At 59.1% G+C, this 27,441-nt stretch overlaps 2 protein-coding genes and 1 long non-coding RNA gene across 4 annotated transcripts; 2 read left to right on the top strand and 1 right to left on the bottom strand.

Annotated features, from left to right (window-relative positions):
- Positions 1 to 2,495: 2,495 nt before the first annotated feature.
- R3HDM4 (R3H domain containing 4) lies at positions 2,496 to 17,585 on the bottom strand. Of its 2 annotated transcripts, none has more exons than XM_021676818.2 (8): positions 17,447 to 17,585; positions 9,123 to 9,277; positions 8,577 to 8,701; positions 6,634 to 6,757; positions 5,751 to 5,836; positions 5,239 to 5,324; positions 5,097 to 5,152; positions 2,496 to 3,555 (listed from the first exon to the last, which is right to left on the bottom strand). In XM_021676818.2, exons 1-8 carry the CDS (start codon positions 17,521 to 17,523, stop codon positions 3,452 to 3,454), a joined length of 813 nt encoding a protein of 270 aa, XP_021532493.2. In that variant the 5' UTR covers positions 17,524 to 17,585; the 3' UTR covers positions 2,496 to 3,451. The 2 variants fall into 2 exon arrangements, with proteins under 2 accessions (XP_021532493.2, XP_064227290.1); XM_064371220.1 differs by lacking the exon at positions 17,447 to 17,585 and adding an exon at positions 11,982 to 12,935.
- A 79-nt stretch (positions 17,586 to 17,664) lies between these two features.
- On the top strand, positions 17,665 to 19,033 carry LOC135272681 (uncharacterized). Its single transcript, XR_010340682.1, has 3 exons — positions 17,665 to 17,733; positions 18,279 to 18,423; positions 18,724 to 19,033. It is a non-coding gene; the product is annotated as an uncharacterized LOC135272681 (long non-coding RNA).
- A 1,592-nt stretch (positions 19,034 to 20,625) lies between these two features.
- On the top strand, positions 20,626 to 24,796 carry KISS1R (KISS1 receptor). Its single transcript, XM_064371200.1, has 5 exons — positions 20,626 to 21,038; positions 22,043 to 22,167; positions 23,298 to 23,433; positions 23,680 to 23,912; positions 24,088 to 24,796. The coding sequence occupies exons 1-5, from the start codon at positions 20,795 to 20,797 to the stop codon at positions 24,541 to 24,543; spliced, it is 1,194 nt and encodes a 397-aa protein (XP_064227270.1). The 5' UTR covers positions 20,626 to 20,794; the 3' UTR covers positions 24,544 to 24,796.
- Positions 24,797 to 27,441: the final 2,645 nt, after the last annotated feature.

Below are 27,441 nucleotides of genomic sequence, written 5' to 3'. Positions count from 1 at the left end.
ATGTTGTGCTTTTCATTTATTTTTTATTTTTAACCCTGTCTCTACTAAAAATACAAAAATTAGCTGGGCGTTATTTATTTTTCAGACAGGGTCTCACTCTGTCTCCCAGGCTGGAGTGCAATGGCATGCTCTCGGCTCACCGCAACCTCCATTTCCCAGGTTCAAGCAATTTTCCTGCCTCAGCCTCTCAAGTAGCTGGAATTACAGGTGCGCGCCGCCATGCCTGGCTAATTTTTGTATTTTTAGGTAGAGACCAGGTTTCACCATGTTGCTCAGGCTAGTCTCGAACCCCTGACCTCGTGATCTGCCCACCTCAGCCTCCCAAAGTGCTGGGATTACGGACATGAGCCACCACGCCCAACTACATTATTTTACTTTTATTTATTTAATTTTTGAGATGGAGTCGTGCTATGTCATCCAAGCTGGAGTGCAGTGGTGCAATCTCAGCTCACTATGACCTCCACCTCCCAGGCTCAAGTGATTCTCATGCCTCAATCTTCTGGGTAGCTGGGACTACAGGCGTGTGCCAGCTCATCTGGCTAAATTTTGTATTTTTAGTAGAGATGGGGTTTCGCCAGGTTAGCCAGGCGGGCCTCGAACCCCTGGCCTCAAGGAGGCCATTATTTACCATGTGTTTAAATTTTTTTTAAAGTGTGTTAAAATGAAATACTGCATACCCAATGCCCGGATCTTCATTTCTTTCTTAAATTTTTAATAGAGATCGAGTCTCACTATGTTGCCCAGGCTGATCTCAAACTCCAGGCCTCAAACGCTCTTCCCACCCCAGCCTCCCGAAGTGCTGGGATTATAGGCAGGAGCCACTGCAGCCTCACTGCATGACTTTTGCAAGAATTCTGCAAATATAAAACTGTTCTAAAATTACAAGTTAACAACGGCCCAGATATCAGAGGTTTTTGAGATGGAGTCTCACTCTGTCACCCAGGCTGGAGTGCAATGGTGTGATCTCGGCTCACTGCAACCTCCGCCTCCAGGGTTCAAGCAATTCTCCCACCTCAGCCTCCTGAGTAGCTGAGACTACAGGTGTGTGCCACCATGCACAGCTAATTTTTGTATTTTTAGTAGATACAGAGTTTCATCATTTTGGTCAGGCTGGTCTCAAACTCCTGACCTTGTGATCCACCCACCTTGGCTTCCCAAAATGCTGGAATTACAGGCGTGAGCCACCACACCCAGCCCATCAGAGGGTTTTTCTGGATCAGGGTTCAGTTCCCCAAGAGGGCCATGCAGTGACCTTACAGAAAATCCACATTCCCAGGCAGCAGGTAGGTGTTTACGGTTTTCAGGGGGCAGGGTGTGGTGGCGCACACCTGTAATCCCAGCACTTTGGGAAGCCAAGGCAGTTGAATCACCTGAGGTCAGGAGTTTCAGACCAGCCCGACCAATGTGGTGAAACCCTGTCTCTACTAAACACAAAAATTAGCCGGCCATGGTGGCGGCCACCTGTAATCCCAGCTACTCGGGAGGCTGCGGCAAGAGACTCGCTTGAACCCAGCAGTTGGAGGTTGCAGTGAGCCACAATCACACCATTGTACTCCAGCCTGGGTGAGAGCAAACTGTCTCAAAAAAAAAAAAAAAAAAAAAAAAAGACGTTGAATTCCTAACTCCCACTACCTCAGAATGCGATCTTATTTGGAAACGGTCTTTCTGAGGTCATCAGGTTAAAAGGAGGTGATTAGTGTGGGCCTGACCCAATGACGGGCGTCCTTACACAGAGGGATATTTGGGCACAGACCCGTGGAGGGAGGGTGACATCAAGACAAGACATAACATGCAGGGAAGACGGCCTCTTGGAGACGGAAGCTGAGACCACATCGATGTGGCCACAAGCCAGGGACACATGGAGCCCCCAGAAGCTGGGAGAGGCAAGAAGGCTCCTCCCCAGGAGTCCAGAGGGAGCGTCACCCTGCAGACACCTTGACCTCAGACTTGTGCCTCTAGAACTGTGAGAGAATACATTTCCCTTTCGTCTTTCCTTGACAGAGGGTCTTCCTCCGTACCCGGGCTGAAGTGAAGTGGCAATCTCAGCTCACTGCAGCCTCAACCTCCCAGCTCAAGTGATCCTCCCACCTCAGCCTCCCAGGTAGCTGGGACTACAGGCGTGCCACTGCACCCTGCTAATTTCTTCCATTTTTTTGTAGAGACAGAGTCTTGCTATGTTACCCCAGCTAGTTTCAAACTCCTGGGCTCAAGCGATCCTCCCGCCTTGGCCTCCCAAAGTGCTGGAATCACAGGTGTGAGCCACCTTGCTGGCCTTCTGCTGTTTTGAGCTCCCAGTGTAAGACACTCCACTACAGGGGCCCCGGGGCACTCATATAGGCCACTCACCTAAGGTCACACAGCAGGTGTGTGGCAGAGCCGGGGTTTGAACCCAGGCACCCAATAGTAGAGGAGCCAGGGAGGCACTGGCAGCCCTAGGTGACCAGGACCTACTAAGCCCCAGCCTTGCCCCAAAAGAAAAACCCACAAAGCCTGAGGCCAGAGCACCAGAAATTTATTAAATCCCCCACTTCCCCCCAAAATACAATCACCCACACTCGGCAAGGGGGTGGGGAGGCCCCCAGCCTGACTCATGCAGCCTGTGTCAGGAGGACCAGCATGGGGACACAGGGGCTACCAGGCAGGAGCCAGGCTGGGGGACGGGGGGACATGGAGTGGGCCGGACAGACAAGGTAGTGCAAGGGCAGAGGCTTCTGGCTGGAAGTCCCAGACCCCCAGTATAAAGGAGGGGAAGAAAAGAGGGGGGTTCATGTAAAGCAGGCGGGACCCTGAGCCCTGACAGAGGCGGTGTGGGGGAGGGCACGAAGAACGAGGAGGATAAAACCAGCCCTCGGGACACGGCTCTGTCCTGGGTCTCAAGGCACACACACACACACACACACGTGCGCACACACACACAATACAAGATGCTTCTGGCATGAGGGGCAGGGTCCCAGAGACCCCCTTCCTCATTCAAGCTAAAAACTGGGAGGGGCTGAGCAAGGGCTGGGACCAAGACCCACGCTTTACCTGTGGGTGTTTTTTGGTTTTTCTCTCCAAAAGGGAAATTTAAAAATCTACAACAAATCACACCAAATTCATTAAAAGTGATAAAAACCCAGCCTCCCTCTCCTCACTTGAGCTTCAGACTGGGCCAGAAAAGCCAAACAATGAAGAAACAGGAAGATGCCCAGGCTGGGCGTGTCCCCACCCAAATACAAGTCCCAGAGTGGGAAGCTTGGAGCTAGGATGGGATGGGAAGTCCCAGCCACCGGTGGCGTCTGTTGACCGCCAAGAGCTGCGTGAGGAGGCAGCAGGGTGAGAGAGATGACCCCAAGAGAAAAAGGTTTCCAAAGACAAATTCTAAAAACGTGAGAGATAGGAATCCGTAGCAGGAAGTATCGAAGGGCTTGGTGCTGGGCGAGGCGGCAGTGGGGGCTCCGAGGGGCCGCCATCAGCTGCGCTGCTCCAGGTAGGCGGACAGGAGCAGTCCAGGCGGCAGGAAATCCAGGTGTCGGTTGCTGACCTTCATCTGCCGCTTCCCCTCCAGGTCGGCACCTGCAGAAGGGACCAGCAGGGCAAGACGGGGGGACTTCGGGAGCCACGGCAGGCTGAGGGGCCTCGGACCCAGACCGCCCTCACTTTTTCCTGGGGAGGTCACCGCCAGCCGTGTGTGCTGGTCACGGCGGCCTGGCTGGCCCTAAGCCCCCGGGTCCTGGAGCCTGGCTCACAAGAACCCCTAAGTCTCCCTACAGGAGCGCTTTCATCTGGGGCTCATCACACTCACCACTGCCACTCATCCCACTGTGCGTAAGGGGACCCTGAAACGCACCGGGCCTGAGGCCACATGGCCACTCACACACGTGCTGACAGAGTGTCTGGCCTCCCAGGCCTGCCCTGCAGAGGTGGCTTTGAGGCACCCAGGCCCTGGGTGGTCGAGCTCCCACTAGCCTCCCCTTCCCCATCTCCCCCTTACTGCAAAAAATGAATGAGTGGGCCAGGCGCAGTGCCTCATGCCTGTAATCTTAGCACTCTGGGAGGCCGAGGCGGGATGATCAGGGGGTCAGGAGTTTGAGACCAGCCTGACCAACATGGTGAAACCTCGTCTCTACTAAAAATACAAAAATTAGCCAGGCATGGTGGCGTGTGCCTGGAATCCCAGCTACTCGGGAGGCTGAGGCAGGAGAATCACTTGAACCCGGGAGGTGGAGGTTGCAGTGAGCCGAGATCACGCCACTGCACTCCAGCCTGGGCGACAGAGCCAGCCTCCGTCTCAAAACAACAAAGCAAAAAACGAGCCATGTCCCATGTGAGCTCCATGCCACCTCCGGGCCTGTGCCTCAGCAGTCCCCTCTGCCTGGGACCCCCACCCTCTACTCCCCATCTTGCTGGGACCCTTCCTCTTCCATGTCAGGACCAGAGCTCCACACCCACCAAGCGCCAAGCCCCGCACCCCCAGCCAAGACCCTACATTCCCAACAGATGCAGGCATGGGGGCTGCATCTCCCACAGAGGGAATGGGGGAAGCACCATCAGGTTGCCATGGAAACCATCCCCTTGGCAACTCCAGGCAGAAGGCAAGACAGTTGTGAGAGGCCCAGGACCAGATGGGGTGCCTGGCACCAGCAGGCACCTGCACAGACCCTCGCTGGTCGGGGGGAAGGTGTTCTGAGACCACACCCCATTGGAAAAGTGGGAACACAGGTGACAGGAGGGGTTCTCACCTGAGGTCCCATGTGTGGTATGAGGGAGACCCTATAGCTAAATGCGAATCTTCCAGACACTGCACCCCCGCCATCTTATCTCTGACTCCAGAGGTTCCTCCAAGCCAGGTATTATCACCCCCACCCAGGCCCTGAAGATGTCCAGCAGCCTGGCTGTGTCTGCAGTCACTCTGCGTGGGGACGGATACGCCGGGAGCTTCTGGTCAATTCAAGGCAGGGTCCTGCTGCCACCCCTGAGTTCGTAGCATCCCCACTCCAGCCGCCTTCCCCAGCACCCCACAAAGCCCCACTCTGAGGAACTAGCCCCATGGGACCCTGGCCACTTTCCCATGTGGAGCCCGCCAACTTGGGGTCTTGGGGGCCATCAGCACTTACTGGCCGAGATGAGGTCCATGTACTGGCAGACGGCATGCAGCAGGAGCCTCTCGAAGCTGTGGGGGACGGGCAGTGAGCAACGTGCCAGGGCCAAGGAAGTGGGGGGGGGGGCCGCCCATCTGCCGCCCCCTTCCCGGCTTACCTGTTATCCAGCATGGCTGTGTACACGGCCTGGGGGGACACGGAGAAGAACCGGAGCAGCCGCTCCTCCCAGGTCTCCAGGGTTTCCTGGGGAGGGCGGCCAGGGCATTAAGGAACCTTCGGGTGGGGGGGTGAGGGCGGTCCAGGCCCCCTAGGAGCCCACAGGGCTGGGCCCAAACATGACCTCTGACCCGCCACGTGAGGCTGCTTAACTGTCTCCGAGGCCACCACGCACTTAGACATCACCACCTCTCACCTCCTGCCTGCGCCTTCCGCCTAGGGAACTCCTACACACCCTGCAGTGCCCGCGTTCTGCCGAGGGAACTCCTACACACCCTGCAGTGCCCGCCTTCGTTGCCCCGGCCCGCCCACTCAGATCCCTGGTCCCACTGTCTGTATCCTGCCCTGTTTCCTCTTACGCGACCTGCAGCAGGTGAGAACCTGTGCCTGGGAAAGGGGCTTTCAAAAAAGACTAGGCAGGTAGAAAGGCGACGCCCTGCACCAGGCACTCACCATGGGGATGCGGCTGCGCTTGAGGACGGCTCGCAGACGCCGGCTGATGCGCTGGAAGCACTCGCGGGGTGTATAGGCGGGGTCCTCTGCAGGAGTCGGGGAACAGGGGACAGTCTTGGGGCGCCCGTCCTGGCCCTGCCCACCTGCCAGACCACGCCCTCCCAGGAAGACCACGCCCATCTGTGCCTTGGCCTCACTTGCTCAGCAAACACACCTTCGCCCACACTGTGGCCCCAGCCCCCCAGCTGGCCGCACCCAGACAGACAGCAGACCCTACCCACACAGGCCACGTCCATTTATACCCTGACCCCGCAACCCATCCAGCAGGCTCTACGCTTACCTGTAGGCTGACCCCAGGTATACAGGAGGCCCCACCCATACCAGGCCCCAACAAGCCAGCCAGCCCCACCCCAATCCATCTCCAGGTCCCACCCCTACCCACTGCCATCCATATCCTGGGCCCCCCACATCCTGGCCACCCTCACCTCATGCCCCGCCCCCATTCATACCCTGGCCCCACCCACACGCTAGGTCCAACCCACCCAGGCCCCACCCCCATTCATACCCTGGCCCCACCCACACACTAGGTGCAACCCACCCCAGGCCCCACCCCAACCATAATCCCACTCCATCCTGGCCACACCCACCACATGCCCCGCCCCATCCATGCCCTGGCCACACCCACACGCTAGGTCCAACCCACCCAGGCCCCACCCCCAAGCCCCGCCCCATTCATACCCTGGCCCCACCCACGCACTAGGTCCAACCCACCCCAGGCCCCTCCCCAACCATAATCCCACCCCCATGCTGGCCCCACCCACCCCGGGTCCCGCCCCCCACCCCTGCCCTGGCTTCCCCACACCGGCCCCAGCCAGGCCCGCACCTCTCCTCCGGTCTTCCCCCCGGCCAGGGCCCTTCCTCCGCGCCTTGCTCTTGCTCTCATCCTCCAGGTAGCGAAGAACCCGCTCCTGCTCCTCCCCGGAGCGGTTCATGAAGTCGTTCCAGACCTGGAAGAGAGGCCGCCAAGCTTGCTGTGAGACCCCGGGCTGGGCAGACATCTCTGGGCCTCAGCATGTCTTTTGGCGAATGGGCAAGAAAGGCCGCCAAGCAGGTGGAAGCACTCCTGTGGTCATCTCTGTCCACTGAGCCGCTGCCTGTGTCGGGCCCTGAGCTGAGTGCGGGGAACTGGGGAACCTGGGTAGGCCCAGCTGTCTGGGGTGAGGGGAATTGATGTGACTAAAACACTCCCCCAAGGCCGGGCGCGGTGGCTCACGCCCGTAATCCCAGCACTTTGGGAGGCTGAGGCAGGTGGATCACTAGGTCAGGAGTTCGAGACCAGCCTGGCCAACATGATGAAACCCTGTCTCTACTAAAAATACAGAAATTAGCAGGGCGTGGTGGTAGGTGTCTGTAGTCCCAGCTACTCGGGAGGCTGAGGCAGGAGAATCGCTTGAACCCGAGAGGTGGAGGTTACAGTGATCGGAAATTGTGCCACTGCACTCCAGCCTGGGCAAAAGAGCAAAACTCGGTCTCAAAAAAAAAAAAAAACACTGGAGCGGGGGTCCAAAACATGTTGGGTGGATGAATCCAGGAGCTGGCAGGTTCCAGGGGTCAGGTGGGGATTCTGGCCTGGTCTGGGGACCCCAAAGGAGACGGCGGGGCCTTCATTAGGAGATGGGAAGTGGGCGGGTGCTCTGGCCGTAGGAGAAGTGATGTGGAGCCGGGGGTCCCCACATGAAGGGAGTGAGGGTGTGGGGCCGAGCCGGGGGTCCCCACATGGAGGGGGTGGGGCCGAGCCGGGGTCCCCACATGGAGTGAGGGGGTGGGGCCGAGCCGGGGGTCCCGACATGAAGGGAGTGAGGGGGTGGGGCCGAGCCGGGGGTCCCCACATGAAGGGAGGGGGTGGGGCCGAGCCGGGGGTCCCCACATGAAGGGAGTGAGGGGGTGGGGCCGAGCCGGGGTCCCCACATGAAGGGAGGGGGTGGGGCCGAGCCGGGGGTCCCCACATGGAGTGAGGGGTGGGGCCGAGCCGGGGGTCCCCACATGAAGGAAGGGGGTGGGGCCGAGCCGGGGGTCCCCACATGAAGGGAGTGAGGGAGTGGGGCCGAGCCGGGGGTCCCCACATGAAGGGAGTGAGGCCGAGTCGGGGGTCCCCACATGAAGGGAGTGAGGGGGTGGGGCCGAGCCGGGGGTCCCCACATGAAGGGAGTGGGGGGGTGGGGCCGAGCCGGGGGTCCCCACATGAAGGGAGTGGGGGGGTGGGGCCGAGCCGGGGGTCCCCACATGGAGTGAGGGGGTGGGGCCGAGCCGGGGGTCCCCACATGAAGGGAGTGAGGGGGTGGGGCCGAGCCGGGGTCCCCACATGAAGGGAGTGGGGGGGTGGGGCCGAGCCGGGGGTCCCCACATGGAGGGGGTGGGGCCGAGCCGGGGGTCCCCACATGGAGTGAGGGGGTGGGGCCGAGCCGGGGGTCCCCACATGAAGGGAGTGAGGGGGTGGGGCCGAGCCGGGGTCCCCACATGAAGGGAGGGGGTGGGGCCGAGCCGGGGGTCCCCACATGGAGTGAGGGGTGGGGCCGAGCCGGGGGTCCCCACATGAAGGAAGGGGGTGGGGCCGAGCCGGGGGTCCCCACATGAAGGGAGTGAGGGAGTGGGGCCGAGCCGGGGGTCCCCACATGAAGGGAGTGAGGGAGTGGGGCCGAGTCGGGGGTCCCCACATGAAGGGAGTGAGGGGGTGGGGCCGAGCCGGGGGTCCCCACATGAAGGGAGTGAGGGGGTGGGGCCGAGCCGGGGGTCCCCACATGAAAGGAGTGAGGGGTGGGGCCGCACCTCCACGTAGGTGGCATTGTTGCAGGCCTCTGCGAAGATGCCGGGTGACGCAGGGGGTGCCACGTCCCCGTCCTCCAGGCCAGGCGGGCCCCCATCTGTCTCCAGCAGGGTCAGGAGGTACTGGGCTAGGTGGAAGCAGGTGGTCTCTGTGTTGGGGTGGTGTTCGGGGACCCCAGGCTCAATGGGGACTCAAGAACTAGCCTTCCTCTCATTTTATCATCTCAGCCACCCCACCTCCATGCTCCAAGTGTATTCCCCAGAAGGTACAGAAACCACCTCCACTTTCTAGCTTGCTGAACTCCTACACATCCTTTAAAGCCCCAGCTCCAATGCTCGGAGCACCCTCCCACCTAGCCCTGATCCAAGAGTCCAGAGGGCACCTGTGTCTGGCTGTGTTATACGTTCCCCTGGCCTAAAGGTGACACTTCTTTGGGTCCCCAGCCCTGCCCAGGCCCAGCTCATGGGAGGGGCAGAGATCACACCAACATGCACACCATTCTACAAGACCCAGGAGCCCCGAACAGGCGCCTCCCGACCCCTGCTCACTGTTCTCCAGGCGCTGGAGGCTTTTCCGCCCCTTGGCCTTGGGCACGAGGTCTGAGTTGCGCACAGCCTGGTTGATGAAGTGCTGCTTCCGCCTGGAAGCTGACAGTCTCTTCACCTGGGAGCTGGCTAGGGCAGGCAGGCAGCTGGGAAGAGACCTGTGGGCCGGGACGGGGGTGGTCCTCAGGGCCAAGACTGGCCGGGATCTCCGAGAAGAACCCTCCCACAGCCGTGGGCTGCTGGGTTTCCCCCAGCAATGAAGAGCTCACCCCTATGGTGTGTGGAGTCCTGGGCCCTTAAAATCCTATTTGTTTCATCCTCACATCACCCAGCGGTATCTGTGATGACAGACTGGGCGCGGTGGCTCATGCCTGTGATCCCAGCACTGTGGGACACTGAGGCCGGCGGATCACTTGAGCTCAGCAGTTTAAGACCAGCCTGAGCAACATAGCAAGACACTGCCTCTACAAAAAAATAATAATAATAATAATTAGAAAATTAACCAGGTCTGCTGGTACATGCCTGTAGTCCCAGCTACTCAGGGGCCTGAGGCTGGAGGATCACTTGAGTCCAGGAGGTTAAGGTTGGCGTGATGGCACCACTGCACTCCAGCCTGGGCAACAGAGCAAAACTGTGTCAAAAAAAAAAAAAAAAAATTAGGGCCGGGCACGGTGGCTCACACTTGTAGTCCCAACACTTTGAGAAGCCGAGGTGGGTGGATCACGAGGTCAGGAGATCCAGACCATCCTGGTCAACATGGTGAAACCCCGTCTCTACTAAAAATACAAAAATTAGCTGGGCGTGGTGGCACACACCTGTAATCCCAGCTACTTGGGAGGCTGAGGCAGGAGAATCACTTGAACCCAGGAGGTGGAAGTTGCAGTGAGCTAAAAATGCACCACTGCACTACAGCCTGGTGACAGAGGAAGACTCTGTCTCAAAAAAAAAAAAAAAAAAAAAAAGTCAGGCACATTGGCTCATGCCTGTAATCCCAGCACTTGGGAGGCCAAGATGGGTGGATCACTTTAGGTCAGGAATTCAACACAAGCCTGGCCAGCATGGTGAAACCCTATCTCTACCAAAAAAATACAAAAATTAACCAGGTGTGGTGGCATGTGCCTGTAATCCAGCTATTCAGGAGGCTGAGGTGGAAGAATCACTTGAACCTGCAAGACAGAGGTTACAGTGAGCTGAGATCGTGCCACTGCACTCCAGCCTGGGTGACAGAGTGAGACCCTATCTCAAAAGATAAAAATAAAATAAAAAGGCCAGGCACGGTGCCTGACGCCTGTCATCTCAGCGCTTTGGAGGCCAAGGTGGGCAGATCACCTGAGGTCATGAGTTTGAGGCCAGCCTGGCCAACATGGTGAAACCCCATCTGTACTACAAATACAAAAATTAGCCAGCCATGGTGGTGCATGCCTGTAATCCCAGCCACGTGGAAGGCTGAGGCAGGAGAATCGCCAGAACCCGGGAGGCGGAGGTTGCAGTGAGCCAAGGTCATCCCATTGAACTCCAGCCTGGGCGACAGAGTGAGACTCTGTCTCAAAAAAAAAAAAAAAATTGTGATGACAGATTAGTAAACTGAGGCTCAGAAAACTGAAGACAGTTGCCTGAAGTCACACAGCAGGTGAATGACCAAGAAATGCTGCCGCCCCCCGCGGCCCCAGTGTTCAAGGTGTTAGCTGCAGGCCAGCAGGGCACGCAGCCTCTGGGACGTGAAGAACGGCTTCCTTCAGAAACGCAAAGTCGAGAAACTTGATTTTATCCACGTCTCCCCCCAGCAGCAGCAGAGGAGGAAGTAAACAGTCTCAGAAGCTCCAGGTGATGCCCAAGGCCCCCTGCCTCTCCATTAATGTCCCCTGTCCCTGGGGCCAGGACAAAAGAGGGGCTGGAGCGGCACCCCCAGAGCTAATCGGCCTCGCCTCAACAAATGACATTAATTGTGGAGACGGATTACCTGTCACAGCCGGGCCTCCCGCTGCGAACGCAGGGGGCCAGGCGCACACAGCAGCCACCTGGGAAGCGGGCTGGGGGGGCCTCTTGGATGGGGACTTTTCTGGCAAGGAAAAACCACACGGGCCAGGCTGAGGGGCTCCTGTAATCCCAGCACGTTGGGAGCCCGAGGCAGGGGGATCACTTGGGCCTGGAGAGGTTGAAGCTGCAGCGAGCTGTGATTGCAGTACCACACTCCAGCCTGGGCAACAGAGCAAGACTGTATCACAAAAGAAACAGGCCGGGTGCAGTGGCTCACGCCTGTAATCCCAGCACTTTGGGAGGCCGAGGCAGGCGGATCACCTGAGATCGGGAGTTCGAGACCAGCCTGACCAACATGGAGAAACCCTATCTTTAAAAAATAATAAAAAAATGGGCCGGGCGCGGTGGCTCACGCCTGTAATCCCAGCACTTTGGGAGGCCGAAGCGGGTGGATCACGAGGTCAAGAGATCGAGACCATCCTGGTCAACATGGTGAAACCCTGTCTACTAAAAATACAAAAAATTAGCTGGGCATGGTGGCGCGTGCCTGTAATCCCAGCTACTCAGGAGGCTGAGGCAGGAGAATTGCCTGAACCCAGGAGGCGGAGGTTGCGGTGAGCCGAGATCGCGCCGTTGCACTCCAGCCTGGGTAACAAGAGCGAAACTCCGTCTCAAAATAATAATAGTAATAATAATAATAAAATTAAAAATTAAAAATTAAAAAAAAGGCTGGGCACGGTGGCTCACACCTGTAATCTCAGCACTTTGGGAATCAGAGGCAGGTGGATCACTTGAGGTCAGGAGTTCGAGATTAGGCTGGACAACATGGTAAAACCCTGTCTATACTAAAAATACATAAAATTAGCTGGGTGTGGTGGCACACACCTGTAATCCCAGCGACGCGGGAGGGTGAGGCAGGAGAATCGCTTGAACCCGGGAGGCAGAGGTTGCAGTGAGCTGAGATCGCACCACTGCACTCCAGCCCAGGCAACAGTGCCGGAGGAGACCCAGGTCTGTCTGAAGTGGGAAGGGGACAGGCGGGTAAACAGCACAGTCTCCACAGACCGCAGCAAACCTCTATGAAAAGTCATCGGAACAAAAACCTCACATACGCACAAGTATCCACCAAGAGGGACCCACAGGCAGAGGCTCCGGTCAAGCTTCAAACCTGGACCTCACTGGCCAAGGCAAGGCTAACTCGGAACTCGACGGCTGAGGCAAGGCTGGAAACTGAGAAACCGACGCCTCCGGGGGCTGTGGTGTTAGCAGTGCAGGTCCTGGAATCTCAGCCCCGAGTGTGTGAACCCCAGCTAGGATGCGTCACCCTGCAACCTTTAACCTCAGGTCCCTCTCAAAAAGTGGGAACGAGTTGGTCTGGGAGGGGTACTTAGAGCCCAAAGGGCCTGGGATGAATTCCCCTCCTCATCTCAACTGCCACTGGCTTGGTTTCCTCCTATGATGGGGGACTCACCCCTCAGCCAGGCCACACTGCTCTCAGTCATATCAGTGTCCCTGGACTGAGTATTTTTCCCATGTTAGGCTCATTTCCTGTCACCTGCACTGTCCCCCAGGAGGCAAGTGACATTACTTTAATGCCCATTATACAGAATTGGTTTTTTTTTTTTTTGCTTTGTTTTGTTTTGAGATGGAGTCTCACTTTGTCACCCAGGCTGGAGTGCAGCGGCTCGATCTTGGCTCATTGCAACCCCCATCTCCCGGGTTCAAACTATTCTCCTGCCTCAGCCTCCGCAGTAGCTGGGATTACAGGCACGCACCACCACGCCCAGCTAATTTTTGTATTTTTAGTAGAGACAGGGTTTCAGCATGTTGGCCAGGTTGGTCTCGAACTCCTGACCTCCAGCGATCCACCCACCTCAGACTCCCAAAGTGCTGGGATTACAGGCCTGAGCCACCACGCCTGGCCCCCATTATACAGATTTGTAAACCAAGGCACGAAGTCACCGCCCAAGCTCCCGATGCTGTGAAGAAGGAGGTGGTGGCCCGCGTCCTCAGCACACAGCACAGCAGCCGACAGGCACTGAATGGGCACGCGGGGTCACGTGAAGCCAGCGTCTCTGAAGCTGGTCTTGCCTCCCTGAGGCCCGAGCACCTCCTCCCAAGCCCCAGATTCACCCACAGCCCCCCTGAGGCCCCGGGGCCTACATCTCCACCCCAACAGCTGGACAGGGCCGATAACGGAAGTCACATCCGAGGGGAGCCCTTGGGGAAGTCAGAGCAGGGCGGGGCTCAGTGACACACCTCAAGCCCTCCCAGCAAGGGGCCTGGTGTCACCCCCATTTTACACATGAAGGGTTTGAGGCTTGGAGAAGCGGGGCTGTCCCGTCGCCACCCAGAAAATGCAAGGAGCCGGATGTGAACCTGGGTCTCATCTGGAACCCCCGAGCCACCCTGCTTCCCTCACCGCCCCTCTCACCAAAGCCCCACAGGTCCGCCCTCCAGGACCCCCCTCTAGGCCCCCAAAGACCTGCCCAGTCCTTCCCCTGTTCCAGCACAGGCCATGGCTCCCTAGCGTCCCAGGGCAAGGCCTGGCTCCCCCTTGGCCTGGCATTGGACCACCAGGGCTGTTTCCACTGGTGTTTGAGGGGCTTTTGAGGGACTTGCCACCCTCCCTTGGGCCTCTAGTGCTGGGCTGAGCACTGGAATTTGAGTCCCACCACCAGATTTAGCTGGCTGACTTCAGTTTTCAGCAAGAAATTAACAAACATCTGGCCTCTGGAGTAGGCAGCAGGGCCTGGGAGTCACCAACACTCCCCTCCAGAAAAGGAAGGAACAGGCAGGAGGTCTCACGTTAAAACCCCTACGCCCGGCCGGGTGCAGCGGTTCACGCTTGTAATCCCAGCCAGCACTTTGGGAGGCAGAGGCTGGTGGATCACTTGAGTCAGGAGTTTGAGACCAGCCTGGCCAACACAGAAAAACCCCATCTCTACCAAAAATACAAAACAAATTAGCCAGGCATGGCGGCAGGTGTCTGTAGTCCAAGCTACTCAGCAGGCTGAGGCAGGAGAATTGCTTGAACCCGGGAGGGAAGTCTGCAGTGAGCTAAGATCGAGGCACTGCACTCCAGCCTGGGTGACAGAAAGAGACTGCTTCAAGAAAAAAATATATATATTCTGACAGGGGAGGGAGTGTGGTAAAAAAATAACGATAATAAAATAAAATGAAATTTAAAAATTCCTACGCCCAGCCACAGGCCCCTCCGCACAGTGCCCCAAACTCGGGGAGCTCTCTGCCTGTGGCACCTGGTCACCACCCCCAGAAACGGCCCCGCCCCCTACCTAGCCAGTCAGCCTAACCAGGAAGCTCTGGAAACCAGCTGGCCCCAGCTGGCCTGTTTACTTCTTTGCTCCTCAATCACGAGCTTCCTAGGCTCGCAGCACAAGACCGGGTCCTCTCCTCGCCCGGTGCCTGCCTACGCCCGGCCCCACTGCTTGTTTGTTGAATGAATAACTAAACTTCTGTTTACACAGTCTCCAAGGGCTGGCTCATCTCTTTCCCACAGCACCCAACGAGACCACTTTACAGATAGGGAAACCGAGGACCCAGCGAGGGTATCTGAGGCTTCGTGGACACTGAGGATGTGTGCCCACGGAGCGGGGCGGCCCGAGCCGACGTGCTGCAGGGGTTTGGGGGGACAGGTCTCCTGGCCACTCCCAATTATACCCGTTGCAGATTTTGAGAGGGGACCTTTGGACCCTCACTCCCTTGGGCAAAAACACACCTTTCCCGGCACCGGCCCCTCCCCCAGGAACCCACAAGAGAGAGCAAGAGAGGAACCCACTTGTCCAGCAGGAAGCCAGGGCTCAGGGCGGAGGTGACTCAGCTGGGGGTGGGGTGGACCGGGGAGGCCCCCAGCAGTCCCCAACCCCCCACCAGGACACATCTGGCAGGTAAACACCCAGCCAGCGAGGGCTGAAACATGAGCGTATTTACACAGTTACACAGGAGTCACCGCATCTGGGCTTCAAGAAGATGCAGTGCCGGGCACAGTGGCTCATACCTGTAATCCCGGCACTTCGTGAGGCCAAGGCAGGTGGATCCCTTGAGTCCAAGAGTTCGAGACCTGCCTGGGCAACATAGTGAGACCTCACCTCTACAACAAATTTAAAAGTTAGTCAGGCATGGTGGTGCACACCTGTGGTCCTAGCAACTCGGGAGGCCCGGGCAGGAGGATCACCTGAGCCCGGCAGGTGGAAGCTGCGGTGAGCTGTGATTGAGCCACTGTACTCCAGCCTGGGTGATAGAGTGAGACCCTGTATTAATAAAAATACTAATAAATGTGAATTTCATCTCAATAAACTAGACTAGAGTGGTGGCTCACACCTGTAATCCCAGTACTTTGGGAGGCAGAGGAGGGAGGATGGGTTGAGCCCAAGAGTTTAGACCAGCTTGGGCAATGTAGCAAGACCCCATCTCTAATATTAAAAAAAACAAGGCTGGGAGCAGTGGCTTACGCTTGTAAACCCAGAGGCAGGAGGATCACCTGAGGTCGGGAGTTTGAGACCAGCTTGACCAACATGGAGAAACCCCATCTCTACTAAAAATACAAAATTAGCTGGGCATGGTGGCACATGCCTGTAATCCCAGCTACTCGGGAGGCTGAGGCAGGAGGATCGCTTGAAGCCAGGAGGTGGAGGTTGCTGTGAGCCCAGATCACACCATTACACCCTAGCCTGGGCAACAAAAGCGAAACTCTGTCTCAAAAAAACAGGAGGCATCCTCTACTCCAGCCTGGCCAATAGATGGAGATTCTGTCTCCAATCAATTAATCAATCAACCAATCAAAGAGGCATCCTTTCTCCTTCGGATACAAATCACCTCTGTAGCGACGGGTATGGCCTCTGGGGCAGGTAATGGTGATGATATAATAAACATAATGATGATAGTAATAAATCATCATTTAAAACCAATACTAAAGGCCAGGTGCAGTGGCTCACCGCTGTATTTTAGGAGGCCAAGGTGGGTGAATCACAAGGTCAGGAGATCGAGACCATCCTGGTCAACATGGTGAAACCCCATCTCTACTAAAAATACAAAAAATTAGCCGGGGTGGTGGCGCGTGCCTGTAGTCCCAGCTACTCAGGAGGCTGAGGCATGAGGATCACTTCAACCCAGGAGGCGGAGGCTGCAGTGAACCAAGATCGCGCCATTGCACTCCAGCCTGGGCGACAGAGTGACACTCTGTCTCAAATAATAGTAATACTAAAATAATTAATAAGACATTAACAATAATTAGTAATAAGGACACAATGGACACTCCGTTTGCTGGGACCGGCCCAGAGCCAGGTCGGTAACCCCCAGCACTTGGAGAAGAGGCCCCACTTACGATCCTATTTTACAGAAGGGGAAACTGAGGCACGGGAGCGTGAAATGACCTGCCCAGGTGGAGGCAGGTGGGCACACGGAAGAAACGGGAACGGAACGAGGGCCCCAGGGGTGCACCCTAGGGTCCCCAGGTCCCTGCGCGGAAGGGGTGACGCACGGGCCACCCCGCTTCCGGGTCCCCCCACAAAACGCCGAGAGGACGCGCGGATTCCTGATTTTAACCTGCAAGGGTTCTGGGGATTTACCCAAAGGAGAACAAGGAGCTGCGTCTGCCGGGAAGGGCAGGGGGCGCAGACAAGCCCAGACGGCGAGTAGAGCGGGGCGAACCGGAGAGGCCGGGCTGGAGCGCACGGCCGCGTGGGTGACCCCCGCCCGCGGCACCTCCCGCCCCGAGCCCGCGGACACAGGCCCAGGAACCCCGGGCGGGAAGCTCTCTGGCGAGCACCTCGGGGGCCCGGGGAATGGCGGCGCGGACCGGGAGTTGGGGGCCGGACCCAGGAAGTGGGGGCGCAGACCTGGGAGTTGGGGGGGCGGACCAGGGGATGGCGGGGCCGACCCGGGAGTTGGGGGGCGGACCCGGGAGTTGGAGGGCAGACCCGGGGAATGGGGGCACGACCCCGGAGTGCGGGGGGCGAACAGGGAGCTGGGGGTGCGGACCCGGAGAGTGGGGGGCGCGGACCGGGGGATTGGGGCGCGGACCGGGGGAGTCGGGGCGCAGACCCGGGGAGTTGGGGCGCGGACCGGGGAAGTGGGGGCGCGGACCGGGGTCCCCTACCCCAGCCAATCCCCGGGGCGCCAGGAGGGTGTCCCCGCTGGGTAACAATGAAGACTTCCCCCGAGCCTGGGGGTCAACAGCGGGCGAAAAAGGATGGCAAGACAGAGGCTGAAGCCCCGGAAGGGGAGTGAGGGGAGGCAGAGGAGGGGAGGGGAGGGGAGGCGGGGAGACGATCGCAGGGGAGGGGGCCCAGGTTCCCGGCGCGCGCCGCGCCCCGCCCGCCCGCGCTCACAGCAGCCGCCGCCCGCCCGGGGTGCCCTCCGCCGCCGCCGCCTCCGGGCCGCCCTCGGGGTTCTCCAGCGCGACCATGGCTCGGACGCTGTCGCCGTCGCCGCCGCCCGGCTGGGCCTTCACCGGGCCGGGCAGGAAGTGACGGGCACCCGGAGGCGGGCAGAGGCGGGGCCTGGGGCTGCGCAGGCGGGGCGGGGGCCACCACCTCCCGCTGCCGGGGAACCGACGCGGAAACCGAGGCCGGCGGGGCGGGGATCCAGCCACCAGGGAACCAACGCGGAAACCGAGGTCGGCGGGGCGGGGATCCAGCCCCGGGGGGACGAGCGGGGAAACCGAGGCCGGCGGGGCGGGGATCCAGCCACCAGGGGACGAACAGGGAAACCGAGGCCGGCGGGGCGGGGATCCAGCCCCGGGGGGACGAACGGGGAAACTGAGGCTGGCGGGGCGGGGATCCAGCCACCAGGGGACAAACGGGTAAACGGAGGCCGGCGGGGCGGGGATCCAGCCTCTGGAGCGAGGAACGGGGAGACTGAGGTGCGAGGCAGGGCCGGGCCGTGATCCCTACACCCACAAACCTAGCCCCGGCGAGGAGAGACACCTAGGCGAGAGGTGGAAAATTCAACCACAACCCCTGTCTCCCGATCCGGGCTGCCGACTGAGCCAGGAATCCAGCCCGGGGAAGCGAGGAGAAACGGACAGGGAAACTGAGGCCTGGAGGGGGAACCCCCCCACCCCCGCAGCCTTCCTTCCACCTGCCCCCCTCCCAGCCCTGGAGCCTGGACTGGGCAGCCCCTTCCCCTGCTTAGCCTCACTTTACTCTTCTCTAAAATTAGGCCGGGTGGCCGACGTGGTGGCTCACGCCTGTAATCCCAGCACTTCGGGAGGCAGAGGGGAGGATCGCCCGAGGTCAAGAGTTAGAGACCAGCCTGGCTAACATGGTGATACCCCGTCTCTACTAAACATACGGAAATTAGCCAGGTATGGTGGGGCGTGCCTGTAGTCCCAGCTACTCAGGAGGCTGGAGCAGGAGAATCGCTTGAACCGGGAAAGTGGAGTTTGCAGTGAGCTGAGATGGCGCCACTGCACTCCAGCCGGGACAGCAGAGTGTAACTCTGTCTCAAAAAATAAATAAATACATAATAAAAAGAATAACTTTGAAGCCATCAATGGATGGATAGGGAAACATCCCCCTCCCCAAGTCTCCTGGGTCACCTCTGGAGATGTTTGATGCACATATAAGCCCAAGGACATTTATTACTTTCTTTTCTCCCTTTTTAGTCTTTTTTACATGAATGACAGCACCTTTTTCTTCGCTGTGTATTACTCCACGATGACCCAACATCTTGGAACTCTGTCTCAGGACGGACCGCGGGAGGACCTCCTGGACGTGTTCCTGGGGTACACGTCCAGGTGTGGGATTATGGGGTCAAGGTTGTGCTGACCAGGCTGGGTGGCTGATGCTTATAATCCCAGCACTTTGGAGGCAGGAGGACGGCTTGAGCTCAGGAATTCAAGACAAGCCTGGGCAACATGATGAGATCCCATCTCTACAAAAAAAAAAAATTAAAAATAAATTAGCTGGACATGATGATTCATGACTGTGGTTCCATCTACTTAGGAGGCTGAGGCGGGAGGATGGCTTCAGCCCTGGACGTAGAGGCTGCAGTGAGCTGTGATCACACCACTGCACTCCAAGCTGGGTGACAGAGGGAGACCCTGTCTTAAAAAAAAAATAAGGCTGTGGGCCGGGCACAGTGGCTCGTGCCTGTAATCCCAGCACTTTGGGACGCCGAGGTGGGTGGATCAGTTGAGGTCAAGAGATGGAGACCATCCTGGCCAACATGGTAAAACCCCATCTCTACTAAAAATACAAAAAAAAAAAGGCTGTGGGAAGGCGACGACGCTCACACCTCCGTGCCTTGTCGGTGTGGATCGAAGTCTTATTCAGAAATTAGCGCTAATGTTTAGTAGCTTAAAAAAAATGAGAGGATTTCTGTGACATGGGTCCATGGGTGAAAAAAAAAGGAAAAAAAATGAGAGGAGTCAACCCTGAGGAGGAGGAAGCAGCGTGATTTGCCGGCGCCACCTCTGCTCCGTGGGGATGAGGCAAATGTCAAGTTCCGAGGTGGCGGCTTCCACCCAAGCAGCGGGTGGCTGAGTTCCCCATTGCCCTTGGTCTCGGGGTCGCTGTTGGCACTGGGCCTGCAGCGATCATGGTGAACTTACTTCAGATTGTGCGGGACCGCTGGGTTCGTGTTACTTAGACAGAGTGATGAAAAGAGTATGTGATTTAAAAGGGAATCCCCACCCAATGAAGCAGTTACCGGGAAGTAAAGACTGGCTGAATTATGCAATGCTCCCATTTTAAAGTTCTGAGAGTAAAAAAAAAAAAAAAAAAAAAAGTGTTATTATTGAATTAGAAAAAAAAAATACAAAAATTAGCCTATAATGGTGACACGCCCCTGTAGTCCCAAATACTTGGGAGGCTGAGGCGGGAGATCGCTTGAACCCGGGGGGTGGAGGTTGCAGTGAGGCGAGATCCCGCCACTGCACTCCAGCCCGGCAACAAGACTGTCTCGGTAACAATAAGGTTTTGGGCTTTGTCAGGTGCCCTACACCTGGTTCCTGCTGCTAGTGTCGCTGCGGGTGTCAGCCACTCCTTGCCACCCATGTGGGACATGTTCAGCCCGAAACAGCCAGATCTGGGACGACCCTCACCTGCCCTGAACCTTCCACGGCTCTCCAGGGTCCTGGGGACAAACCCAGGTTATCCTCACTCAGGGTCTCCGCTGAGGGCTGGCCTCCCCGCCAGCCTGGGCCCACCCCCCTGGAGCCCCAGCCCCTAAGAGGGTCAAAGCCCTTCCCACATTCACAGGTGTCAGGGTTCGCGCCTCGGCTGGGCTCCAAATCGGAACTGAGCGTCTACTCCCTGGTTAAAGTCGGTTCTTCCGGGCCACAGCAGCCTCCACGCGGCCACCCCCTGCCTGCTCCGCCCCTCTCAGCCCCGCTCCTGCGCTCTCACTGCGACCGTGCACCGGGAGGAGGGAATGGGGAGGTTGCCGCTGGGGCGATAGAGGGCGCGTGGGCAGGGGAGGGAGTGGTGAGCGGCTGCGGGAGAGGCGGGGAGCCAAGGACAAGGGGGGGCCCGGGCTATAAACGCTCGGCTGTAGCAGCGCCCGCAGAGGAGCCGCCGAGCCCATCCCAGCTGCCCTGCGGACGCGGCCGCCTCCAGCTGAGACCCTTCCAGGGCTCCGCGGGCGCATCCCCCGGCGGCAGGGCGGAGGGGTGTCCGGGGCGGTGCCGGGGCGCAATCCTGGAGGGCGGCCGGGAGGAGGAGGGAGGCGCGGCCATGCACACGGCGGCTACATCGGGGCCCAACGCGTCCTGGTGGGCGCCGGCCAACACCTCGGGCTGCCCGGGCTGCGGCGCCAACGCCTCCGACGGTCGGGTCCCCGCTCCGGGGTTCGTGGACTCCTGGGTGGTGCCGCTCTTCTTTGCGGCGCTGATGCTGCTGGGCCTGGTGGGGAACTCGCTGGTCATCTATGTCATCTGCCGCCACAAGCAGATGCGGACAGTGACCAACTTCTACATCGGTGAGCGCACCTGCTGCCGGTCGGGTCGGGGATCCGAGGGCCGAGCGGCTCGGGGCTCCTCCTCGCGGCGCACCGGGGCCCTCCCAGACCCGCCTCGGTGCCCCCCACCCCGAATCTTTTCCCCGTGGTCCGCATACCTGAGGCTAGAGGTCGCCAACTCCAGCGGGCCGGAGTCTGGGGAGTGCGGCACGTGGAGACCTCGACCGGGTGCCGCGCGCGGGCCAAAGGCTGGGAGTCGGCTGCACAATGGGCTGTGACCCCTGCCGTGGTGGCTCTCTGAGCCTATTTATGCATTTGTGTCCTGGGGTCCCCTACCCCACACAGCTGTGAGTCCAGTCGGTGGCTGCTGGGCCGGCACCCTTGTCTCCAGTTGGCAGATGAGGAAACTGAGGCTCAGAGAGGCGGGGGCCTGCTCGGGCTCCCCCAGCCCGGACACGGCCGAACAGAAATGATTTCTGGCCAGCGGCGGTGGTTCACGCCCGTAATCCCACCAGTTTGGGAGGCCGAGGCGGGCAGATCACGAGGTCAGGAGTTCGAAACCAGCCTGGCCAACAAGGTGAAACCCCGTCTCTACTAAAATTATAAAAATTAACCGGGCGTGGTGGCGCGCGCCTGTAGTCCCAGCTACTCGGGAGGCTGAGGCAGGAGAATCGCTTGAACCCGGGAAGTGGAGATTGCATTAAGCCAATATCCGGCCACTGCACTCCAGCCTGGACGACAGAGCGAGACTCCGTCTCAAAATATATATATATTCTCCATCTCAAAAAAAAAAAAAAAAAAAAGAACTGATTTCTGCCTTAATGGCCAGGAAACTCGAGCTGGACGGCATAACGTTTGAGATGTAACGGGGAATGACTGGACGGTGTCCCAACTTCTCCCGAGGAGGCCAGGGGCTCTGCGGGGAGGCCTCCCTGAGCTACCCTGCTGGTCGCTCAGACCAGAGTGGGGGCCAGGGTGCAGGGCCAGGAGCGCTCACGCCCAGCGCCCGCGTGTTCCCACCGCAGCTAACCTGGCAGCCACGGACTTGACCTTCCTCCTGTGCTGCGTCCCTTTCACCGCCCTGTTGTACCCGCTGCCCGCGTGGGTGCTGGGCGACTTCATGTGCAAGTTCGTCAACTACATCCAGCAGGTGCGCTCCGGAGCAGGAGGGGAGTGGACGGGGAGGGGGTGCGCTCCGGAGCAGGAGGGGTGGGGACGGGGAGGGGGTGCGCTCCGGAGCAGGAGGGGAGGGGACGGGGAGGGGGTGCGCTCCGGAGCAGGAGGGGTGGGGACGGGGAGGGGGTGCGCTCCGGAGCAGGAGGGGAGGGGACGGGGAGGGGGTGCGCTCCGGAGCAGGAGGGGTGGGGACGGGGAGGGGGTGCGCTCCGGAGCAGGAGGGGAGGGGACGGGGAGGGGGTGCGCTCCGGAGCAGGAGGGGTGGGGACGGGGAGGGGGTGCGCTCCGGAGCAGGAGGGGTGGGGACGGGGAGGGGGTGCGCTCCGGAGCAGGAGGGGTGGGGACGGGGAGGGGGTGCGCTCCGGAGCAGGAGGGGTGGGGACGGGGAGGGGGTGCGCTCCGGAGCAGGAGGGGTGGGGACGGGGAGGGGGTGCGCTCCGGAGCAGGAGGGGAGGGGACGGGGAGGGGGTGCGTTCCGGAGCGGGAGGGGAGGGGACGGGGAGGGGGTGCGTTCCGGAGCAGGAGGGGAGGGGACGGGGAGGGGGTGCGCTCCGGAGCAGGAGGGGTGGGGACGGGGAGGGGGTGCGCTCCGGAGCAGGAGGGGTGGGGACGGGGAGGGGGTGCGTTCCGGAGCAGGAGGGGAGGGGGGTGAACGTAGGGAGGGAGGGCGCACGTGGCGGGGCCGACCTTGGGCGGAGCGCGGGGAAACGCATAGGAGAACCAGGGGCTGGGGGGCCCGGCTTGCGGGACGCGGCTGGGCAGGGGTGCAGCCTAGACCTGGAGTGCGGAGCCCGAACGGTGGGGTGGAGATACAGACGGAGACCCGGGTCACTGGTGAGGAAGGACCACCGAGGCCCTGAGCCTTCCTGCCCGCCTGTCCCTCCATTCCACGCAGCCCCCCTGTCTTAGACTCAGGGTCCCAGCCGCCCCCAGGGGCTTCCTCACTTCCCCAACCCTCCGGTCCCCTCAACCCGCCTTGGACACCCCTCCCAGGACACATCCCGTGCCTGAGTGTTCCCACACGTAGGGGGACCGGCAGGGCGGGCGACGGGGCAGGCTCCCAACCGCGCAGGTGGCCACACGCCCGGCTGGCGGCCCCCGCAGGTCTCAGTGCAGGCCACGTGCGCCACTCTGACCGCCATGAGCGTGGACCGCTGGTACGTGACGGTGTTCCCGCTGCGCGCCCTGCACCGCCGCACGCCCCGCCTGGCGCTGGCTGTGAGCCTCAGCATCTGGGTGGGTAAGTACGCCTCAGGGGCCTCACCCGGGAAGGGGAACAAGTCCTAGCGCCCTGGGCGCCCGGAGCCACCTGCTGCCTCGCTCGGGCACCTGGAGAATGGGCGCAATGGCTCTGCCTGCCCAGGACCAGCGAGGCTGCAGACGGGGCGCCTGGCACTCAGCAGGGTGGCTCGGTGAGCGCATCCCGGGGAGGCACTCGGAGGGCCGCTGGTCCCCCGGGTGGGGTCTTCACCCGCGTGTGGCGCAGGCTCCGCGGCGGTGTCTGCGCCGGTGCTCGCCCTGCACCGCCTGTCCCCGGGGCCGAGCACCTACTGCAGAGAGGCCTTCCCCAGCCGCGCCCTGGAGCGCGCCTTCGCGCTGTACAACCTGCTGGCGCTGTACCTGCTGCCGCTGCTCGCCACCTGCGCCTGCTATGGGGCCATGCTCCGCCACCTGGGCCGGGCCGCCGTGCGCCCCGCGTCCGTCGATAGCGCCCTGCAGGTGCGCGGCGTGCGGGGGACGGCGAGACGGGGCGGGCGGGGAGGCCCCAGGGTGGGAGGCGCCGGTGGGGGCATCTGCGCGGCAGGGACAGCCCAAGGGGTCCAGGAGGGGCGGTGCGAGGGGATGAGCCCAGCCGGCCGCGGCCTCTCCCCTGACCTCCTCCTCCCACCCCCAGGGGCAGCTGCTGGCCCAGCGCGCGGACGCCGTGCGGGCCAAGGTGTCGCGGCTGGTGGCGGCCGTGGTCCTGCTCTTCGCCGCCTGCTGGGGCCCCATCCAGCTGTTCCTGACGCTGCAGGCGCTGGGCCCCGAGGGCGCCTGGCACCCGCGCAGCTACGCCGCGTACGCGGTCAAGACCTGGGCCCACGGCATGTCCTACAGCAACTCCGCGCTGAACCCGCTGCTCTACGCCTTCCTGGGCTCGCACTTCCGACAGGCCTTCCGCCGCGTGTGCCCCTGCGCGCCGCGCCGCCCCCGCCGCCCCCGCCGGCCCGGAGCCTCGGACCCCGCCCCGCGCGCGGAGCTGCACCGCCTGGGGTCCCACCCGGCCCCCGCCAGGGCGCGGAAGCCGGGGAGCGCTGGGCCGGCGGCGCGCGGGCTCTGCGTCCCGGGGGAGGACGGCGCCCCTCTCTGAGCGGCCCCCGGGAAAACAGGCGGCCCCGTCCGGAGCGGGGGCTGCTGGAACAGCGTCTGTTCTTCTGTTCTTCGCATGTCTCCTGTAGTCCGAGAGGATCCGTGCAAACGTTTTGGCCTCTCCCGACAGTTCCGTGCAGTTTTGCTGTGACGTTTGCTATTGATACTGAAATTCTTTCTGTGTTTCCTGAAATTAAACATGTGTCAACACAGGACTTTCTGGATCATTCCAGAACATGTCAGACGTTTTCTCATGGTCTTGTAGTTGTCACTCTGTATGGTTCATTCCACTTTTCCTTCTTTTTCTTTCTCTCCTTTCTTTCATCTCTCTGTCTTCCTTTTTTTTTTTTTTTTTTTTTTAGACATGGTCTCTTTGGGGTGCACTGGCGCGATCTCAGCTCACTACTACCTGCGCCTCCCTGGCTCAAGCGATTGTCCTGCCTCAGCCTCCCAAGTAGCTGGGATTACAGAAATACGCCACCATGCCTGGCTACTTTTTGTATTTTTAGTAGAGATGGGTGCTGGAAGTAGATGCTCGGTGCCACAAAGAAAAATCAGCACTGAGACAAAGAATCTTTCAGCAACGCAATTTTTACTTCCTGGTCTGCAGGAAGGGTACTCGCTAGCCATCATGCCATGAGAGAAAGGAAGAGAGACAAATTTATCCCTTACGCTGGAGCCACACCTCACAATCTAAACTAAAACCTGATTGGCTAACAACTTAAAAACTTTTTAAAACAGGTAAAAGCAATGGAAAGCTGGGACATGCCTGTGAGCACGTCCAGCACAGATATCCTGGTTAAAGTACAAGGACATAGAGTGTACTACGTGCCCGTAAGCATGGTGTGTCTAACAGCTACGTAGGACGGGGCTTAACGAAATCATTAGCACACTTATTCTTCAACAAGAAAGGGAACTTTAAAAAGGAACTTTCTGCTTCTTGGGTTTTGCCATGTTGGCCAGGCTGGTCTTGAACTCCTGACCTTAATCAAGGTGATGGGAAAAATTTTAGAGGAAAAATTGTAAAGATAGTTATAAGAAATAGTTGGCTGGGCGTGGTGGCTCACGCCTGTAATCCTAGCACTTTGGGAGGCTGAGGTGGGTGGATCACCTGAGGTCAGGAGTTCAAGACCAGCCTGGCCATCATGGTGAAACCTCATCTTAAAAAAAAAAAAAAAGAAACAAGAAATAGTCACAAACCTTCTTGGAAGGCCAAGGGCTTTGCGTAGCTTCAGTAAAAGGTTTGGCTAAAAGCAGCTGAATTCTCTTAAAAGCTTAAAGCATAAATGAAAAGGATGTAGAGGAGTTTATCTAAATAGCTTATTTATTCACGTGGGCCTAAGACCAGCCTTTGATCTTATGCGTGAAGAACTGCTCTCTACTCACAACGTTAGCAAAGTTAAGTACCCACTAGTGGTGTTTACTCACGACCTTTGTCATTTAGCCTGTACTAAGATGCAAACCTCTCTGGCCAGTCAAGGCTGCAGCTGCTAACTCTTTACCGGACCCTTCTCAGTATCTGTAAGTGGCCCAGACGCTGAAGCCCGCTCTTTGACTAGACATCTGTGTCTAAGTGCATTTTGTTCACCTGTCACTAAGTCAGAGTCTGCAAGTCAGACCTCAGCACCAAAGTAGCTGGGATTACAGAAATACGTCACCACGCCTGCCTAATTTTTGTATTTTTAGCATAGATGGGGTTTCGCCATGTTGATCAGGCTAGTCTCAAACTCCTGAGTTTAAGTGATCCCCCTGGTTCAGCCTCGCGAAGTGCTGAGATTACAGGCGTGAGCCACTGCTCTTGGGCTCAACCCACTTTTAGAGATACTAAAATGTGAAAACAGGCTGGATGCAGGGGCTCACACCTGTAATCCCAGCACTCTGGGAGGCCGAGGCTGGAGGATCTCTTCAGCCCGGGAGTTCCAGACCAGGTTAGGTAATGTAGAGAGATCCTGTCTCTACAAAAAATATGAAAATTAGCCACATGTGGTGGCATTCACCTGTAGTATCAGCTGCTTGGGAGGCTGAGGTGGGAGGATCACTTGAGCCCCAGAGGTTGAGGCTGCAGTGAGCCATGATTGTACCACTGCACTCCAGCCTGGGTGGCAGAGCAAGACCCTGTCTCAAAAATAAAATAAGGGGGCAGGCACGATGGGTTACTCCTGTAATCCCAGGATTTCTGGATTATTCGTCCCAAATAATCTGGGATACTGTGAGCCTCCACACAGGCCTCCAAGGCGGCCAGATCACGAGGTCAGGAGTTCGAGACCAGCCTGGCCAACGTGGTGAAACCCCATCTCTACTAAAAATACAAAAAATAGCCAGGCTTTGTGGCGGGTGTCTGTAATCCCAGCTACTCGGGAGGCCGAGGCAGGAGAATCACTTGAAACCAGAAGGCGGAGGTTGCAGTGAACCAAAATCACGCCACTGAGCTCCAGCCTGGGTGAAAGAGCAAAACTCCGTCTCAAAAAAAAAAAAAAAAAGTGACAGGCTCTCACTCTGTCACCCAGGCTGGAGTGCAGTGGTACCATTTCAGCTCACTGCAGCTTCCACCTCCCAGGCTCAAGTGATCCTCCCACCTCAGTCCCCCGAGTAGCTGGGACCACAGGTGTGCACCACCATGCCCAGCTAATTTTTTGTATTTTTAGTAGAGACAGTATTTCACCATGTTGCCCAGGCTGGTCTCGAACTCCTGAACCCAAGTGATTGATTAACCACCTTGGCCTCCCAAAGTGCTAAGAGAGCCATTGCACCAGCCAAGAAAGTTCAAGAACTCTTCAGGCCTGAGCTCAGAAGTCCCACAAGGTTACTGGTCTTGGTGGTTCACACTTAAAATGCTAATGCTTTGGGAGGCTGAGGAGGGAAGATTGCTTGGGGCCAGGAGCTGAAAACAAGCCTGGGC

The sequence above is a fragment of the Aotus nancymaae genome, unplaced genomic scaffold (assembly GCF_030222135.1).
Source record: "Aotus nancymaae isolate 86718 unplaced genomic scaffold, 86718_ANA_hifiasm-v0.15.2.pri h1tg000124l, whole genome shotgun sequence".
Taxonomy (NCBI): Eukaryota; Metazoa; Chordata; class Mammalia; order Primates; family Aotidae; genus Aotus; species Aotus nancymaae.
Note: the sequence above shows the minus strand (reverse complement) of the source record. Positions and strands in the feature narration are given on the sequence as shown.